The sequence below is a fragment of the Asterias amurensis genome, chromosome 5 (assembly GCF_032118995.1).
Source record: "Asterias amurensis chromosome 5, ASM3211899v1".
Taxonomy (NCBI): domain Eukaryota; kingdom Metazoa; phylum Echinodermata; class Asteroidea; order Forcipulatida; family Asteriidae; genus Asterias; species Asterias amurensis.
The window spans coordinates 26,626,317-26,645,391 of NC_092652.1; the positions used below are offsets into that span (position 1 = coordinate 26,626,317).

General features: G+C 38.3%; 3 protein-coding genes across 4 annotated transcripts; 2 read left to right on the forward strand and 1 right to left on the reverse strand.

Annotated features, from left to right (window-relative positions):
* Positions 1-1,262: 1,262 nt before the first annotated feature.
* On the reverse strand, positions 1,263-5,511 carry LOC139937265 (uncharacterized). Of its 2 annotated transcripts, none has more exons than XM_071932365.1 (3): positions 5,447-5,511; positions 3,881-4,654; positions 1,263-2,811 (listed from the first exon to the last, which is right to left on the reverse strand). In XM_071932365.1, exons 2-3 carry the CDS (start codon positions 4,609-4,611, stop codon positions 2,463-2,465), a joined length of 1,080 nt encoding a protein of 359 aa, XP_071788466.1. In that variant the 5' UTR covers positions 4,612-4,654; positions 5,447-5,511; the 3' UTR covers positions 1,263-2,462. The 2 variants fall into 2 exon arrangements, with proteins under 2 accessions (XP_071788466.1, XP_071788467.1); XM_071932366.1 differs by having other exon boundaries at positions 5,381-5,472.
* A 348-nt stretch (positions 5,512-5,859) lies between these two features.
* LOC139937278 (V-type proton ATPase subunit F-like) lies at positions 5,860-10,979 on the forward strand. Its single transcript, XM_071932380.1, has 4 exons — positions 5,860-5,997; positions 8,633-8,714; positions 9,108-9,313; positions 9,851-10,979. Exons 1-4 carry the CDS (start codon positions 5,950-5,952, stop codon positions 9,878-9,880), a joined length of 366 nt encoding a protein of 121 aa, XP_071788481.1. The 5' UTR covers positions 5,860-5,949; the 3' UTR covers positions 9,881-10,979.
* Positions 10,980-12,076: 1,097 nt separating this feature from the next.
* Positions 12,077-16,736, forward strand: LOC139937804 (ankyrin repeat and SOCS box protein 1-like). Its single transcript, XM_071933120.1, has 3 exons — positions 12,077-12,159; positions 13,384-14,332; positions 14,854-16,736. Exons 2-3 carry the CDS (start codon positions 13,582-13,584, stop codon positions 14,982-14,984), a joined length of 882 nt encoding a protein of 293 aa, XP_071789221.1. The 5' UTR covers positions 12,077-12,159; positions 13,384-13,581; the 3' UTR covers positions 14,985-16,736.
* Positions 16,737-19,075: the final 2,339 nt, after the last annotated feature.

Below are 19,075 nucleotides of genomic sequence, written 5' to 3' on the forward strand. Positions count from 1 at the left end.
TACGCGTCAGGGCTTCAGACGAGAGAATGAAGCCTGAAGCTGAAGCCATTGATTCGTAAAGGGCCATACATGGCACATGATGCCTGGCTTGTAATCACACCATGCCAGCAGTTGCATTATATAGAGACTCTGGGACTAGCTCGTATAAGTTGACAAAAACCTACTTCATTTGTGAATAGATAGTGCTCTTGATTTAAACACTACTAAAATTTGCATAACGACACTCTAGTGCATTGAACAAGATTTACTTGACATAACAATTAATTACGTTTTGCCCAACGCCAATTATCACTAAAAACCTGTGTATTCTTGCTGCTTTTCAAGTTCTAAACAAGCGAAATCCAAAGGCACCTTGGGTGGAACCTGACCCCTATCGCATCAAAGGTATACTTTGCCTTTAACACTGACTTTCTGCAGAAATAAAACCTGAAATGGTAATAGACTCTTTTTGTAGATACAAATGAATAAATAATCTTGTTTATACTTTCTCTTTTAAAATCAAATCTACCATAGCACAACACTTCCAGAGTCAAAGGTGTTCCTCCATTGCTATTTTAACTTCTAACTTATTTGAATAAGTTAAAAATAAAGGAAACAAGAAATTATGTCACCGAATACTGGTTATTAAAAAACAAATCTATCTACTTTCAGATGTTCTACATTTAAATACAGACGTTAAAAATGCATTTTGGAATTAAAATTAAAACACAAGTTATAAAATAGTTTCCAAACACTACCATGAACCATACAAATCTAAGTATTGCATTTTGTAATTAAAGATTTCAAAAATCACAGAAGGACCAAATTAAAGTAGCTTAACACAAAAAGTTGCTTAACGCCGAAATAATGTGGCCAACCAAAGTACCATATGTGACATGCACCATATTTGACTGGTGTAATGTTAACTTTTGCTCACAACACAAGTTGCTCAGCGAAAATGGTCTGCTTAAAGGAACACGTTGCCTTGGATCGGTCGAGTTGGTCTTTGAAAAGCGTTTGTAACCGTTTTTTATAAAATGCATATGGGTAGAAAGATGTTGTAAAAGTAGAATACAATGATCCACACAAACATGCCTCGAAATTGCGTGGTTTTCCTTTTACCTCGTCGACAAACACGTCGGCCATTTATGGGGGTCAAAATTTTGACTCCCATAAATGGCCGACCGTGTTAGTTCGCACAGTAGAAGGAAAACCACGCAATTTCGAAGCAAACTTGTGTGGATCATTGTATTCTACTTTTAAAACATCTTTCCAACCATATGCATTATATAAAAAACGGTTACAAACGCTTTTGTTTTGACCAACTCGTCCGATCCAAGGCAACGTGTTCCTTTAAGCAGAACTGTGACATTGGGGACTTGGTCCAATTTCATAGAGCTGCTAAAGCACAACAAATTGATTTATAGTACCACAAAATGATGCTAACCAGAATAAAGTTACCAACCAAAATACTATCTCACATGTACTATCTGTGGCTGTATCCTGTTTAGTTTTGCTAAGCAGATTGTTTTTAAGCAGCTCTATGAAAATGGGCCCTGCTCTGCATGGTTTGACTCTGATGCTACATTTTGATGGCATTCACGATTCCAGGCTTAGTTATTCAAGGTATTATTTATATTGGTAAGGGTTATACTGACAATTTTGCATGATTTCTCACTACTTTTACATGTTGTTTCAAGTACATGTATATGGTTGATCATACCATGCAAAACATGAGCACTGTCTGTGACTTTTTTATCAGTTTTACCAATTCTGTATTTGTTTAAAACAATTTTAACGATGGCAACACTGACAAGCCATATAGACACACTGTTGAATCATGGTTGAATTCAACAGGAACAGCAGCAGGGAAGAGTGCGACCTACTACATGCAGGACAGCCCTGCATATTCCAACATTTTTTTGCACTTGTTCAGAAATAGTGTTGTACTATTTACTCACAAAACCAATTAACCAGTGAGATCTCTTTTTGAGAACAAAATATCCACTTTGCAATTGTGGTTGCCTGATCTAAATTTAGAATCTCTTGTAGCACTACAATTTGAAATATGAAATATCTCCCAACTCACAAGGCCGGAGGGCCACATCAACGTGAGGGCTTCACTTAACTGATTTGGGCTATTGACCACAATCAACTGTCACCAGGGGCATGTTGCCACCAACTCCTGGGGCTGAAATAGGGTTACCCCATTCACAGTCCATAAGGATGATGGCATGGGTATCATCCACTATAGGAGCCTGGTTGGTTGAGCAGAATGCAATACCTTCACAACTTTTTGTGAAGCAATTATGGTTAAGTGCCCTACCCAAGAGCACGAGTGTCATGACTGGGATTCTTACCCACACTCTGCTGCTGACTACATCAGAGCTTGGGTCCAGGGAACTAGACCACTCCGGGCCAGGACAGGCCACGAAACTATATGTAGTTATTTCATGTGACATTGGACTAAAGACTACTATAAATCAGCCTCGCCAGCTTGCAAGCACGGCTAACACAAACAGTGTAGTCACACCAACTAGTGACAACGTTGACGTTGCATTAAACATATACCTATACTGCCATCGTAAATACCAAACAAATCCCAGAATGCTTGTGAAGAGAGGAATCATGAATCGGCCGAGATCTATATCTGCTTCTTGAATGTCTTGACGCACCGTTGAGGGTGCTACACCCCGGGACAGATGGCAGTGTACAACGCAATTATGGGTCACGTTGAGGTCGGAGAGGGAAGTGTTATCGTCTTGAAGGAGCTGCCCCTGAAAGATGAGACGAACGGTCTGGCCTGACTGGATTTCCTCAGAAAATGTTTGCCTGTTCACAAAAACGAAAACAATATGTCAGGTAGGGTGTAGCAGATTCATTGAGAGTTATTATTATTAAAGGCAGTGGACACTATTGGTAATTACTCAAAATAATTATCAGCATAAAACCTTACTTGGTGACGAGTAATGGGGAGAGGTTGATAGTATTAAACATTGTGAGAAACAGCTCCCTCTGAAGTGACGTAGTTTTCGAGAAAGAAGTAATTTTCCACGAATTTGATTTCGAGACCTCAAGTTTAGAACTTGAGGTCTCGAAATCAACCATCTAAACGCACACAACTTCGTGTGACAAGAGTGTTTTTTCTTTCATTATTATCTCGCAACTTCTACGACCGATTGAGCTAAAATTTTCACAGGTTTGTTATTTCATGCATATGTTGAGATACACCAAGTGAGAAGACTGGTGTATGACATTTACCAATAGTGTCCACTGTCTTTAAAGCTAGAAACAGAACGAAAATCAACTGTTGCAACGTAGAAATGGTTTTGTTGACGAGTTCTTGATCATTAAATTATCAAGATTTATGAATGAAAGAAAAGACCATGGAGTTTGTTTATATTCTCTCCAAAAACATTGAGCCTCTGATGAGCTAAGTCCCTTTAATGATTTTGAAGATCAAAAGCTTTGAAAAATTCAAATCAATGAAGCCAAAATGACCATAGAAATGTAGTCTCGTCAGTTTTGATTTGACTAGAATCCATGATCTAGCGAAACCAAAAACTTGTCAAAGATGGGTAAACCCTCCTGCTGTCTGACCATTTTATATCAATATCATCCACTTTGAGTTTTGGACGATAGGTAAACAAAGGCAGATGCAACATGACATTATGACAATGACTGCATCTACACAGTACAGAGTCAACCCTCCTCCTGTCCTCCTGTCTGATCTAATTAATAGCATCCACTGTGGTTATGATCGATAAGATAAACTGTGTCATGTAGTGAATGCATACACACAAGTGCACGACTCAAATTAAGACTACCCATCCATTCACAAACCAAGCCATTGAATGGTTTCAAACCGACACAATGTAAATTTAGTATTGATTAAACTAACCGCCTAAAATTCCCAAGGGTATCTGTTGGCTTTGCGTTGACAACTCTCTCCCTATCAGTCAAATACTTGATACGAATACAAATACTGCCCTCTGCAGTTTGGTCTTGTCCTTCGGCATGTATTGGTTCCTCTGATTGGCCCATATCTCCTTGATTGTTTTGGCTCTCATCAGAAACAACATCTGATTGGTTGCCTTCACCATCGGTTTGTGTTGCATCTTGTGATTGGTCATTTGGATTAGTACTGGAGGATTGAACAGTATTACTTTGAAGTTCGGATACTTGTCCTGTGAATCTGTTCCTAACTACATTTGCTGCTGGAGTTTCTTTCATCGTAGAGTCCTGAGGAGTGTCCAAACTAGTTCTGTTTGAAGATTCTTTATCTTTACTGGCTACAGGTTCTGAAACTGAATCTATGCTCTCTGAGGCGACCACATCATCCTGAGTAGAGTTAGAATTCACTACAGTTGAGTTTGTCGGAGCGCTTGGTCCTGTTCTGACACTCTCCGTTCCGCCACTCCATCGACTGTCAAAGATAGCGTCTTCAATTCTGGCATCTGTATTGTTGATCAACTCTTCGGTTGCAGTAGCGTCGATGGTAGAGGAGGGGATCCTTTGGTTGGGTCTGTCCGAGACCGAGGTTGACAGCCAGGCTATGAGAAGGGTGATTGATATGATGAGAATGGAAACCAGGATCGTCACCTCATCTCCTATTCCTTCGATAAGAGACATTTTACTGAACTCCCTCTATGCCTCACATGCAGAAAACCTGAATCTGTGTGAAAGATAACAACAAAAGTGGTTTTCGATTAGAAGAGATCTCTACTCTATTTCATTATTTCCAAACTTTCACAAATAACTTCAACTAAAGTTTAGTTTAGCCCTGGTAGTCGTCATCAAGTGGTTTCTACATCCAGAATAGCTTTTATTTTAGACCAATGATAAATCATTGGCACAACTGTGTTTTTTAAAAGGGGGAAAGTATGAATGTATTTCAACTCTACCCGACTGTAGTCTGCTAGTGCTATGGATGGTTAAAAGGAGCATTCCTCCCTCGACTTTGCCTCAGAATAAAAATGTGCCGAGGGGATCACCTCTACTCTAGAGTAGTACATGTAATATATATTGATTGGGAAAACCTTCTTTATGATTATACTTTATAGATCTACCGATCTGAAAAATTCTACAAAATTTTGAATTTATTTTATAAAATTCTGGCTATACAACTTGCTTCTTCCTCTACCCAAAAAGTTATAACTCACAGGTATAAAATAACCACCCAAACCCCTTAAATTATTCACCGCCTACATCCAGTCTTCAACCCCAACCCCCGGCGCCCCACCCCCTTACCACACCCAAACCATACATAGCCACAACATAACATGATTATAAAAATTAATGATCAGCAGCTTGATCTTAGATCTTGTTAGATTTTACGTTTTAATCAGCTAAGACTGCTATGGACACGGTATAAAAACCTCACCCAAGAATAGAACATTACATTTATTAACAGCTCTCTTTAATTCAATTACACATGCAGATTATTAAGAATTTAGTCATTAGTTACCAAAATCACCACTCCGTAAATTAAAGTCCCATTTTCACTACACAATCTAGATGTTTGTATACAAAGTACACGTCTTATTGTAACAGCCTGGCGATGCTTCCTATGACCAGCATGTTTGGTTGTTGAGTAAGTAGGGTACCAGATTGTTACATTTTATCAGAAAAGTCCATTTTTTACGGGGGGGGGGGAGTTCTTTACTTGTAAAATATCTTCCTTGAAATAAAAAAAAATGATCCTTATTTTTTTTCTCAAATAAATAGCGTACTTAATATCAATTGAGTAAATTGTAATTTGAATAAAGTTTGTATTATAACCGAAGAAGTACATCAGCTGTATAACTATTTATTTAAACTTTACCCCCATATTTTGTTTTTGTCCACAACCAAATCACATGATATGCTATGCAGAAAAGAGTCTTTCTGCCTATTGAGTCAGAAAGGACCGAAAACTTTTTCTACAAATTGCCTGATAAATTTATTTTAGAGCTGTATAATTTCATCAGAATGGCTCATAGCAGTAAAGGAAAGCTCATTGCTGTTATAGGTGACGAGGTAAGAACAATTGTGTTGTTGAATTGATTGAAAATGATCGCGTTTAGACAGTTCTGTTTTCACTCCGATCCGACCCGTCTCACCACTCGACTACGGCCGGGGCAAGGCGTTGGAGCGAGAGGGCTGCCGGTGGTCAGTGGATATTCTCGGGGGGTGATTGAGCCGGTGGCCGCTGGACTCGGTTAATGTTGTGACCTGTGCATCTGGACAGTGGTAATCTTCAGTACGGTTTTCGACCTACTAAAAGTCAACATAAATTTGCACTGCAACTTGATAAACTGATAAACATAGAAATACTAACAACAATAAAATAAGGTTTATCGCGATTCAGAAACGCAATGCATTGTGGGAAGTAATATGGGGCTGTTTCTATGCAGTTTCTACGACTCGCGCACGCAACGCCTATACCTTTGTGTGGGTTCAGCAGCGCCCTCTCTTGATATTTTGCTATTCGCGCTACACCTTATTATTGTATTGACATTGTAACAATTAATTACAATACATTCTAAATTTAATCAATCATCATGGACATGAGGATATGATTCTCAATATACACGCGTCTGGGAACTACGAAGTTCCCAGACGCGTGTCCATTTGTTTGTACACAAAGTGCGCATTGGGTATCTTTTCTTTATAGGAAAACGTGTGCAGATAATTCTACACGTTTGTCCTGGGAAAAAACTACGCGCACGGTCGTGGTCAATCGGCATATCGGCATTTAGCGGTAAAACCTGTGATACCTATTTGAACAAATCCAAGTGTAGGGCTATCTGCAACTTCTGAAGCATTAGATCGGATAAGTTTCATGATGCAGATCGTTGCAGATGCTTTTTCGACGAAGCGAAAGATTTTGATATTAGATGTGCTGGGGCCAAGGATACAAAGTGGATTGTATGGTGGCCCTGAAGGGACATCGCATATCGCAAACGTGTGCGCATACGTATGCAATGTCGTAAAACAATTCGCAAATATGTGCGCACACGAATGCAATGTCGTGAAACAATTCGCGAATATGTGCGCACACGTATGCAATGTCGTGAAACAATTTGCGAATATGTGCGCACACGTATGCAATGTCGTGAAACAATTCGCGAATATGTGCGCACACGTCTGCGAATATTATTTGCGATGTCGTGAATTTTATTGCATACCATGTTGCATACCTTTGAATAAAATGTCTAATGATCTGGGGGGTTTCTTTCCAACAGTGAGATAAGCGGTACTCATTGCAGCAGTAGTCTTTGTTGTGAGGCAAGCGAGGCGTGTGGTCGTCCTTGGCCTGGTGCCAAGTTCCTGGGTATACACATGCTTTACAGAGGGAGCCTGCTGTAGCGCCACAGTACTCCCTAGATCGGTAACAAATTATCCACAACTATGACATCATCCTAATGGTATGCAACATGGTATGCAATAAAATTCACGACATTGCAAAACAAATCGCACTCGTGTGCGCACATATTCACGATTTGGTTCACGAAATTGCATACGTGTGCGCACATATTCACGATTTGGTTCACGAGATTGCATACGTGTGCGCACATATTCGCGATTTGTTTCACGACATTGCATACGTGTGCGCACATATTCGCGAATTGTTTCACGACATTGCATACGTGTGCGCACATATTCGCGAATTGTTTCACGATATTGTATACGTGTGCGCATATATTCGCGATTTGTTTCACGACATTGCATACGTGTGCGCACACGTTCGCGTTATGCGATGTCCCTTCGGGGCCACCATAGGATTGGACCGATTTATGGAGCTAGAGCAAGGACAGACTAGCACCCATACCCAGGCAACCGTTTGTGTCTATACCGTGTTTCAACGATTTGCTTTGATTTTTTCCACAGTGTCAGTGACCCAGTCAATAAAATGCCCAAATGATGAAAAACAACAAACAATGTAGCTGGAAAATTGACTGTTGTACTGGCTTTCTTAAGGTGTCATTTTCAGATAATACCAGGCATGATGATAATTTAAATTATTTTGCAATCATTTTCTGTGCTCCAAATCAATGTTTTTAGAACCGAAATCATGCAACGGTTCGATTGGGATTTTTCACACTTACTGAGGTCAAACATAACATTAGCAACAAACATGACGAGCTATGGGATGTGGATATACATGTTTGTTTTGATGTAAATGGTAATTTTGGCAAATTTTTTAACAGGGTGCGGAAAATTTAATATCATACGTAGCAAAGCACCGAAACATGGTCGAGACACGATGTTTGTCTGGGGCGCTGTATAAAGGTTAGTTGCGATAACAAGGAGGGTTACGTTATCGCAACTAAGGTACACAGTACCCTAGTTACTTGGTCTAACAGAACAGGCCTTGAAATAAACCCACAACCTACAACAGTTGCTGTGGTGCCTAATTGTACTTTTGCTGTGGTGCCCTCTGCAGGGTTCCAAAACAAACTTACATTTTCCTTATAGAATTACCGGTACCCCTTCACCATATGAAAATTGTAGTGCCCCTTTAAGAGCAAAGTTCAAGGCCTGACAGAATGTACATATAGATCACACCATAGAAAAACAGTTTATCAAATTAAAGGAAGTGTGAGTCAGACACAGCTTTTTTTCATCAGTGCTGCAAGGTTGACATAAAATTGTTGTTTTCCGATCTCAGGATACATGCACAGGATTTTTACTTGGAGGAATTGGTGAATTGAACAACAAGAGACAACCTAACTTTATGGTTGTTGAAAAAGGTAGGCAAATTAATTTATTTAAAGTTTTCCTTTTAGATTAGAAAAATTGTATTGTATTGTTTACACTTACATTTTAGTGCTGCAAAACATAAAATAAATAAAAAATAGTCACTTTTTTTTTAATTAAAAAAGGAAAGAAAGGAATCAGATAATTTGTCTAAATTTAAATAAGTAACAATGAAAATTTCTTGGCTTTGGTAAATTATTAGTTTTCATATTTTTTATTTGAATAATAATTTAGGGCCAATTAGCCCTTGTAGCATGGAGGGAGGTGACTTTTCATAGCCTTTTTACATTCAAAAGTGTTATTGTTGTTGTTGCACGACCTTTTCTTGCACGGCTGTTTGTTAATTTAAAATTAAATGCTTTTAATCCTGTTCGTTCATCCAATAGATACAAGCGTCCATGACATCGAAGAAAGCTTCAAGAGTTTTTCCACCCGATCAGACATTGCGATTATTCTCATTAATCAGAACTATGCAGAGCTTATAAGACATCTTCTAGATGCTCACACGGAACCGGTTCCTGCTGTGTTGGAAATCCCCTCGAAGGACAGCCCCTATGATCCAAGTAAAGACTCCATACTAAGAAGAGCTAAGGTTGGTAGACGTTCCGCAGCTTCAGACCCCCCCCCCCTCACCCAAACCGCAATTGCTCAGAACCCTTTTAGTAATTTTGGTACCCCTTTTTTGCCCCCCCCCCGTCCCAACTTTTTTGGCCCTCAACTGTGACTGGAATAATGCACAACTGAATGGTTTGATCATTAAATAGGCCCCTGTGCCTTCCCGAATTATGTCTTTGCCCCTGCTTGGCCCACTCCCTCCCCCGCCCCAATGAAATGTCTTATAACACTACGGTAGACAATAGATTTGGGTCTGAGGCTAAGTATGGCAACGATTTTTTCAAACATACCAGAGGGGAACTAGATGTTGCAAACCCGCTTACCAACCAAAATGATGAGTGGTATAAATGACACGTATTTTTAGGGCTCTTCTGCCTCGTTTTTGACCCCAGCAGAATCTATCCCAAATGATGAGATCGCGAGGTTTGAGACTGAGCTAAATAAATAAGCTGCCCACATGGGAAGGAGACCACATCAGTTAAGTTAGTATGTTTGTTTCTTTTTCTCTTTGCAGGGAATGTTCAGTGCAGAGGACTTCAGATGAAGTAACATTAGATTGCAATAACTCTTGGTCTGGAGACTGACACAATTTAACAAATGGAGTAATATGATTCTAAAAAGTAATACCATCTCAATATCTGTCTATTCCAAATATAACTGGACCCCTTCCCCCCAACTTGCAGGCCTGGATTTCATCTTTGAACATGTTGAAATGGCAAGGCCACTTTCATCGTGCAAAGTGCACTTCTATTGGAAAATCTTTAAGTCAATTGGAAGCTTTTGAAGGGTACAACTGCCAAGACTAGGGGCAACGGGGGCCATGTTATTCCAGGCCTGAACTTGCCCTATAAAATGTAACCTTTCTTTGCAAGTTACAGACTAAAATGGCAACTTTGAAAGGAGTTTCTTCACAGCAGTGTAATGCCGCAGAAGCTGTATCTTAAAGGGTCTATGTACTTTTTGTAGGACAAAAAAACACAATGTCCACAGATTGACATTAAACGTACACAGTTTGAAGATAATGATAGTAGAAAGCTTCTCTGGAAATATTACTTGCTAAAGTGTTGTAATTTTTGAGAAATGAGTAAAACAATGTCATGAAAATAATTTTCGTCTCAAAGATTATGAGACGAAAATTATTTTCGCATGCAAAAACGTATTTTCATGACATTGTTTTACTCATTTCTCAAAAACAACAGCACCTCGGCAACTAATATTTTAAGGTACGCTTTATACTATCATTATCTTCAAACGGTGTAAGTTTAATGTAAATCTGTGGACTTTGTGTTTTGTGTTACAAAAAGTACCCAAATCCTTTAACAATAGAATCACAAGATAGACGTCTTCAATATTTTTGGTTTATTTATTGTCTCCTGAAGTGCTACGTGAGTGAAAATCATAAATTTAAATCATACATTTAAAATAAATTTTGCACTTGTTCATTTGATGAGTAGATGATTTGAGACATTCCAGGTATATGAAAAGGGACAGTTAGACTATGTGTAAGGTTTCAGGTTTTGAAACTTCTTCAAAATTAATTGGAATCTTTTTAAATGTGGTATATATTTTATGTTTATGTGATTGTAAAGGTACTAGAAATATGTATTAAGTATTAAAGGTAAAATATATGGATAACAGAATAAGTCTTTGTGGTCATGATTTTGTTAAAAGCAAAGTAGTCTTTTGTTGTGTAAGAATTTGTTGGACAATGCAAATGAGCCACATTGTTTCACCCTGCTTGTGTGGTGTCATGGTCGAGTGGTTAAGAGCATCAAGTTTAAGTTCTGGGTTAAAGCCAGTGGACACTATTAGTAATTGTCAAAGACCAGTCTTCTCACCTGGTCGCCGGAGTTGCGAGATAACTATGAAAGAAAAAAAAACACCCTTGTCACACGAAGCTGTATGCTTTCAGATGCTTGATTTCGAGACCTCAAATTCTAAGCTTCTAAGCTTGAGGTCTCGAAATCAAATTAGTTGTCAATTACTTCTTTCTCAAAAATTATGTCACTTCAGAGGGAGACTGTTTCTCACTATGAACCTCTCCCCATTACTCGTTGTCAAGTAAGTTTTTATGCTAATAACTATTTTGAGTAATTACCAATAGTGTCCACTGCCTTTAATTCATTGGGGTGTGGGTTTGAATCCTGGCCACCACATTCTGTATTATTAAGCAAGAAGCTTTACTACAAATGCTTCTCACCTCCGAGGGGAAAAAGGGTTTGAAAAAGCAACTGGAACGTCACATCTGCCCTGCTGGGCTGTGTGGTCACTGGGAGCTGAGAAAGATTAAAGGAATGTTATTTGCTCAATGACCATGCCACTAATGCTAAATGCTAAACCTTACCGACATTACATCACTTACAGCAGACATGTTCAAACAAATTCATCTTCCATGCATTTTGTGAGAATATTTTTGTACGTTTTGAAGCAGCAGCACCTGTGAAAATTCAGTCTGAAACCTCAGCAAAAACCAGGCCTTGCAACTTCAAGAATTTATAGGTACATTGATTATATTCTCCACAGTCATTGCCAGAAAGTGATAACAAAAATGGCCAGGATTATCTCCAATTGAAAATTTTAAAGAAAGTGCTTTGGGTTAAAAAAAAAAACATTTATCTATAAAAACAAAATTTTGGACACGCCCACTTCATGCGACCGCTCCGCTTCCCAAATAACTTTTTCAGAAGAGGGCGCCCTACTATGTTTACTGGCATGCAATCGTCAAAAATAAGAGCAGCAGCACACACACAGTAGCCGATTGACATCTCACTCAGAAAATGGAAACATTATCGCAGATCATTCTGGAAGAAATGGTAAATAAGGGTAAGTCATACATTATTTTGAAGGGAAACGGTTGTGGTACTAATTTGTTTAGAATTGTTACATAATAACATTAACAGCCGTGAAAGAAAGGTTCATTTGATTATTTAAAATATGAATGATCCAACAAAAATCTAACTGAAGAAATCATTCTACATCTCTAGTCATTCGTGGCTATTTGACTAGTAAGAGGGGTGACGTAACTTTAAAAGGGTTCAATCCGTCATCATTAAGTCTGTGAGTTGTAAAGAACTTAAAATACTTGTAATTTTATTTTTAGGGAAGTATCCCCCCCCCCAAGTTCTATTTTTAGCCAAGGTTGCCGTAGTTGCGATGTTAGGGACTTTTCGTTTTTCGACGACGGATGGTTCTGAGACGATCTGCGCATGCGTCAGCTTTGAGGACGGTCGTCCCTACATTTCTACGACAGTAGTTGGGATGAATCTTTATTGTGCTGAAAACGACAACATTTAGCTGAACAACCGTTGCAGAACCATCCGTCATCGAAAACGAAAAGTCCCTAATGTAACCCTACTCCCGACGGCTTCGCCGTACACGTCGGGAGGAGAGTTAAACTACTCCATAGCGAAACGAACCTCAAAGTTGTAGAACTAGCTGAGTAGGCTAGATCCCCGGGCGCGTCCCCCCTCCCTTCAAAGTTCAAGCCCTTACTAAAGCAAAGGCCCCTGATGCCCACTACTTAAATACCAAGTCTTGATTACTCTGCTGAGTTCTTTTTGAACAATTTACAGTTATCACACAAGCGTAGGTGGAATAGGGAAAAATGTATAGTGCTTCTGTATCCCATATCCAACGAGGCCGCGCAGAACGCGCGTGTGATAACATACTTATCTTCAAGCAAACTTGGCGCGTGACATAGAAAACACAAGACACGGGTAGTGATATTAGCCGTGCAATATAGGTTTGGAAAAATTTCCGTATGGCGCCACCACTTTTTCATTCGATATGAATTTACATGTACCTCAATAAAATATCCTTTTTTGTGGTGGCGCCGTCCGGAAAGTTTCCCTAGGTTTTTATTACTACTCCATTCTGGGAATCTGATTGGAGGGTTAGCGTGTACTTGAAGATAAAAATGTTTATGCTAACACATCTAAATAGAATTAAATATATGGGCTTGTTGTAGATCAATCAATCGATCATTTATTTGTTGTACCGTAATCAAAACTTATTCCATTTTCCGCTTCTTGTGTCGTACTTTTGCAGGTTGAATTGACTCAGTGCCTCACTAGATTGAAAACGTGGCAGTGGATTGAATGAGGAACAACATCAAGTACCTAATTTTAGAATTAACCCAGAAGTTAGTTTATAACTGATACTTTTACTAGACTGCGGTATCGAGGTATTGTGACCCAAACCTTTACAACAGAACGACTTTTTACCAAGTCGTCCATGCAGCCTTAAATGAAGATGGTAAGACAAAAAACTCCACGTAGAGACACTGTCTCAAACTCACCTTTGCATCAATCAGCATATATTGGCGACTACATCAATATCCAATCAATTCTTGCCATCCCTGAGAACCGAAAGAACATCAACCAATTAAACCATCTTGGTTGCTCACCGCTCCGACTCGCTGCAACATCAGGCGAGGAAGCCTGCGTCAAATTTCTCATCGCATTAGGAGCAGATGTGAATATCCCCGACATCAAAGGACAAACTCCGCTTTTTGTTGCTGTCAAAAACAACCACCCAAGGTGTGTTGAGGCTCTGCTAAGCAAGAGTGCAGACCCGAATGGCAGTCCAAAGTGTCTGAGCACCCCTGTTTACATCGCCGCTATGCAGGGACTTGACGAGTGCTTAGAGCTACTGCTACAAGCTGGAGCTGACGTTAACTGTTCCTTAACAAAGGGACAGTGGGGAAATAACACTCCTCTTCAGGTGAGCTTCACCTACCGTCACCAGAAATGCTTTCGTATGCTCCTTTTAGGAGGAGCGGATCCAAACTGCCGACTCACCGATAAGGACTTGGAGTCTAACCCATCTCTGTTAGATGCTGCTATTCGCTGGGGTGATATTTATTTTGTGAAGTTGTTGTTTGAGTTTGGAGGGAAGATGACAAACAACAGCAGGAGATGGAAATCCAATTCTTTTGATCAAAATCTGAGGTCAGAGGAGAACCGTGAGCTTGATGCTTATATCACCTACATGAAAAGTAAGTTACATCTTGACTTTGTCAGCAAATGTCATGTGGTTATTAATGTCACAAGGACTCCATTTCACAAAGCACTACTACTAAAAGTAATAAAGACTTGTTATGTGCACGTTGCTGGGTGCAGTAAACCAAAGGCAAACAAAAGGAAACGGACACAAGCAAGTTAGCCCTTGAAAACCTGTGCAGAAGATAAGTTTTGAGAAGAGATTTTAATTTTGTGGTACAATGATTAGATCTAAGATTAGGCAGTAGAGAGTTCCAGATGCGTGGCGAGGCTAAAGAGAAAAGGCTTGATAATTATCTTTAAGAGGAACGGAAAAATTAATCTTTATTTTCCAATAGATAGGGTCTGCATGTTATTGGAATTGGTTTACAAATCTTTAATCTCACATTACAGTGTTGTACAATGCCTTTAGTCAAGTGTTAAATGTGCCAACTTCTTTCAGTTTTCCTCCCCTCAATCTCAGAGCAGTAATACTTTATTTGTTTACTCGTATTCCCTTACCTCATCTTTCTTCTAGCACCTCGCAGCCTGGAGACCCTCTGTCGTTCAGCGATCCGTAGCAGCCTAGGTGTCAAAAGACTCACTTCACTCAATGAACTACCGCTGCCTGCTACTCTGAGAAAATATCTGCAACACTCGGCATCATGAAGCGTCTTAACCGTGGTCACTGTGGTTAGATCGCTCGACTTGCAATCATAAGGTTGCGGGTTCGAATCATACCAAGCTATACGATGATAGCACCAATAACTAGAATAAGTATTGTCGTCTATGTTCTGAATCTTAATTTCTTGATTTGTGCAATTTATAATATAATCATAGACGTTAAACTGACTTAAGCCGACCAGGTGAAATACCATTGTTTGTGTGATTCTGAGCACATTTCTTAAAACAATAGATATACCTTGTGTTCAATTTTGCTTTGTAACCAATAACTGTTTCAGTTGACCTTGCCATTGGTTGATCACTGGGCAATGACCCAAATAATTCTTTGTCATGACTGCGAAAACGCACGACTGGCAAGTCTGCTGCCACCTAGTGTTCCCAAAAGTCTGCAGATGGTTGGGTCGCCACATCATCATCTGTTAGAGACTTGGAATGGCAGCAAGTCATTATTTGCAAGTCCAAGTCAAATCACTAGTCAAATTGGCCAGTCACAAATCTAATCACTAGTCCTAAATTGGCCAGTCACAAGTCAAATCACTTAAACTAGTCATTGGCCAGTCACAAGTCAAATCACTATTTATTTGGCAGTCACAAATCAAATCACTAGTCATAATGGCCAGTCACAAGTCAAATCACTAGTCATATTGGCCAGTCACAAGTCACATCACTAGTCTTATTGGCCAGTCACAAGTAATGTTGGGGGGTCACAAGTCAAATCACTGTTCATTTGGCCAGTCACAAGTCAAATCACTAGTCATATTGGCCAGTCACAAGTCAAGCCACAAGTAATTTGCTCGCAAGTCTATGCCATGTCACAATTCAAGTGGTCTAAACACACAGAGCAAGTCACAATTCAAGTCACACATTATTTAGTCTAGCTGTAATTTAATATCAGTCGGGGCCATGCATCAACTTAAAGCACAAATTAAGAGATATATACCACTGAACTTGACTTGATTGAATTATAATCTTGCACTTCATTGCAAAATATGCACCTGTACTGCAGTGTATATTTTTGGCAAGTATTTCTGCAGTGCCATAAATAGGCCTACAGGCATGAGAATCTTGCTGTTTAAACAGGAATTCCTGTTTTTTCCTTTTCAAATTTGTGGTCTTCGAGTTCAGTGTGAATTTGGTATAAAATTTGGGGGTGTTTTGTCGGGGTATACAGTCTTGGTACAAGATGTTCCAGTTGATGTGTAGTCGGGAAAACATAATTGCTATCTAAATGCTATCACCTCATGGACATGCATGGACAAGCGTTAAATTTTTCAGATTTTTTGGGGTACGAAATAGATTTCCTGTTTTTTCATCATTGCCCGTTCTCATTCCTGTATATAAGCTATAGTTTAAGAATATCGTGCACCAATTAATTGTCACTGGTGTGTAGCAGGATAGTTTGATTACTAGCGTGCAACTTGACGCAGGCCTACTTACCTGACTTGATTTTGTAGGTCCGAGCCACAAGCCAAATAAGGTCAAATAATCCAATTGCGTAAATCTTAAAAAATCAATTATGAATATTTATTGATCAATATTATGACATTATTTACTTATGACATTATTTATTTTTTTGTTATTGATTAAAGAAAAGTTATTGTATTTTGAAAAGTAAACTAGACTTAGTATTTTTGTTAAAGAAATGTTTTGTTGTTTCACAACTTGGCCTTGTTACTTGAAGACCTTCTTGAACAAAATTATAGAAATGTTTTTACCCCCTTGTGATTGGATCAGATTTGAGCCAAGATCCAACAAAAATGCTAGGCTTACCCCTTTTAATTTTAATACATTTCTTTTTACCAGATTTTTGCCAAATATTTACAAAAATGCAAGGCTTACCACATGTGATTTTATAAGATTTGAGGCCAGAAATTTTGCAAAAATCTGATAAAATTATAAGGGGTAAAGATTTCTGTCAAAATGAGGCTAAAATATGATAAAATATCAATGGGCAAGTCTTGCATTTTAAACTTATTTTGTTGAAATTTGGCAAGGGGTAAACCTTGCATTTACTTGTTGAAATTTGGCTAAAATCAAATAAAGTCACAAATGGTATTATCTGTAAGCCATGCATTTTACTTGAAATTTGCCTAAAATCAGACAAAACCTTGCATTTTTGTTGAAATTTCCTTAAAATCAGATAAAATCACAAGGGGTAAACCTTGCATTTTTATTGAAATTTGCCTAAAATCAGATAAAATCACCTTGCATTTTTGTTGAAATTTGCCTAAAATCATAAGGGGTAAATCTGCATTTTTGTTGAAATTTGCCTATCATCATATAAAATCACAAGGGGTAAACCTTGCATTTTTGTTGAAATTTGCCTAAAATCAGAGAAAATTTGCTTGAAATCAAATAAAATCACAAGAGGGTAGCCTGCATTTTTGTTGAAATTTGGCTAAGATCAGAAATTTGCCTAAAATCAGAGAAAACCACAAGGGGTAAACCTTGCATTTTTGTTGATATTTGACTAAAATCAGAGAAAATCACAAGGGGTAAGCCTTGCATTTTACTTGAAATTTACCTAACATCAGATAAAATCACAAGGGGTAGACTTGCATTTTTGTTGAAATTTGGCAAAGATCAGAAATTTGCCTAAAATCAGATAAAATCACAAGGGGTAAGTAAACCTTGCATTTTACTTGAAATTTGCCTAAAGACCGATAAAATCACAAGGGGTAAACCTTGCATTTTTGTTGAAATTTTGCTAAAATCAGATAAAATTACAAGGGTTAGGCTTTGCATTTTTGTTTAAATTTGCCTATAACCAGACAAAACACAAGGGGTTAACCTTGCATTTTTATTGAAATTTGCAAAAAATCAGAGAAAATAACAAGGGGCAAGCCTTGCATTTTACTTGAAATTTGTCTAAAGTTAGACAAAAATCTCAAGGGGTTAGCCTTGCAATTTTATTGAAATTTGCAAAAAAATCAGAGAAAAAACAAGGGGTAAGCCTTGCATTTTTGTTAGAATTTGCCTAAAATCAGAGAAAATCACAAGGGGTAAACCTTGCATTTTTGTTGAAATTTGCCTAAAATCAGACTAAATCACAAGGGGTAAGCCTTGCATTTTTATTGAAATTTGCCTAAAATCAGAGAAAACCACAAGGGGTAAGCCTTGCATTTTTTTTGAAATTTGGCTAAAATCTGATAAAATCACAAGGGGTAAGCCTTGCATTTTTGTTGAAATTTGCCTAAAAACAGAAAAAATCACAAGGGGTAAGCCTTGCGTTTTACTTGAAATTTGTCTAAAATTAGACAAATATCTCAAGGGGTTAGCCTTGCATTTTTGTTGAAATTTTGCTAAAATCAGATAAAATCACAAGGGGTAAGCCTTGCATTTTTATTGAAATTTGCCAAAAAACAGAGAAAATAACAAGGGGTTAGCCTTGCATTTTTGCTGAAGTTTGCCAAAAATCAGATAAAATCACAAGGGTTAAGCCTTGCTTTTTTGTTTAAGTTTGCCTAAAATCAGATAAAATCACAAGGGGTAAACCTTGCATTTTTGTTGAAATTAGCATAAAATCAGATAAAATCACAAGGGGTAAGCCTTGCATTTTTGTTGAAAATTTGCTAAAATCAGACAAAAATCACAAGGGGGTAAGGCCATCATTTTTGTTGAAATTTGCCTCAAATCACATAAAATCACAAGGGGTAGTTAGCCTTGCATTTTTGTCAAAACTAAGCCAAAATCTGATTAAAATTACAAGGGTAAGCCTTACATTTGATTCAAAGTTAGGCTTAAAACTGACAAAGTAACAAGGGGTAGTAAGCCTCGCATTTTTGTCAAAATTTTGCAAAAATCTGATAGAATCACAAGGGGAAAGTAGACCTTGCATTTTTGTTGGATCTTGGCTCAAATCTGATAAAATCTTTATGTCAAAATTTTGCAAAAATCTGATACAATCACACGGGGTAACGATTGGAAATAAATTGATTCCCCAAGTTGAACTTAATGGGAAACTATCTTTATGACCATGGCCGCCCTGTGACTGTACATCCTGTGACTGTACATGGAATTATGAATTATTAATTAAACAAACCCAGTAGCAGCTCGCATGCTGGCCATCACATCAC

Excerpts from the sequence above, each read along its gene's own strand:
- LOC139937265 (XM_071932365.1), bottom strand. The coding sequence starts at position 4,611 with ATGTCTCTTATCGAAGGAATAGGAGATGAGGTGACGATCCTGGTTTCC. Across the intron at positions 2,812-3,880 it reads ACCCTTGGGAATTTTAGGCG|GCAAACATTTTCTGAGGAAA; the intron begins GTTAGTTTAATC and ends TTTTGTGAACAG.
- LOC139937278 (XM_071932380.1), top strand. The coding sequence starts at position 5,950 with ATGGCTCATAGCAGTAAAGGAAAGCTCATTGCTGTTATAGGTGACGAG. Across the intron at positions 5,998-8,632 it reads TTGCTGTTATAGGTGACGAG|GATACATGCACAGGATTTTT; the intron begins GTAAGAACAATT and ends TTCCGATCTCAG. Across the intron at positions 9,314-9,850 it reads CCATACTAAGAAGAGCTAAG|GGAATGTTCAGTGCAGAGGA; the intron begins GTTGGTAGACGT and ends TTCTCTTTGCAG.
- LOC139937804 (XM_071933120.1), top strand. The coding sequence starts at position 13,582 with ATGAAGATGGTAAGACAAAAAACTCCACGTAGAGACACTGTCTCAAAC. Across the intron at positions 14,333-14,853 it reads TTATATCACCTACATGAAAA|CACCTCGCAGCCTGGAGACC; the intron begins GTAAGTTACATC and ends TCTTTCTTCTAG.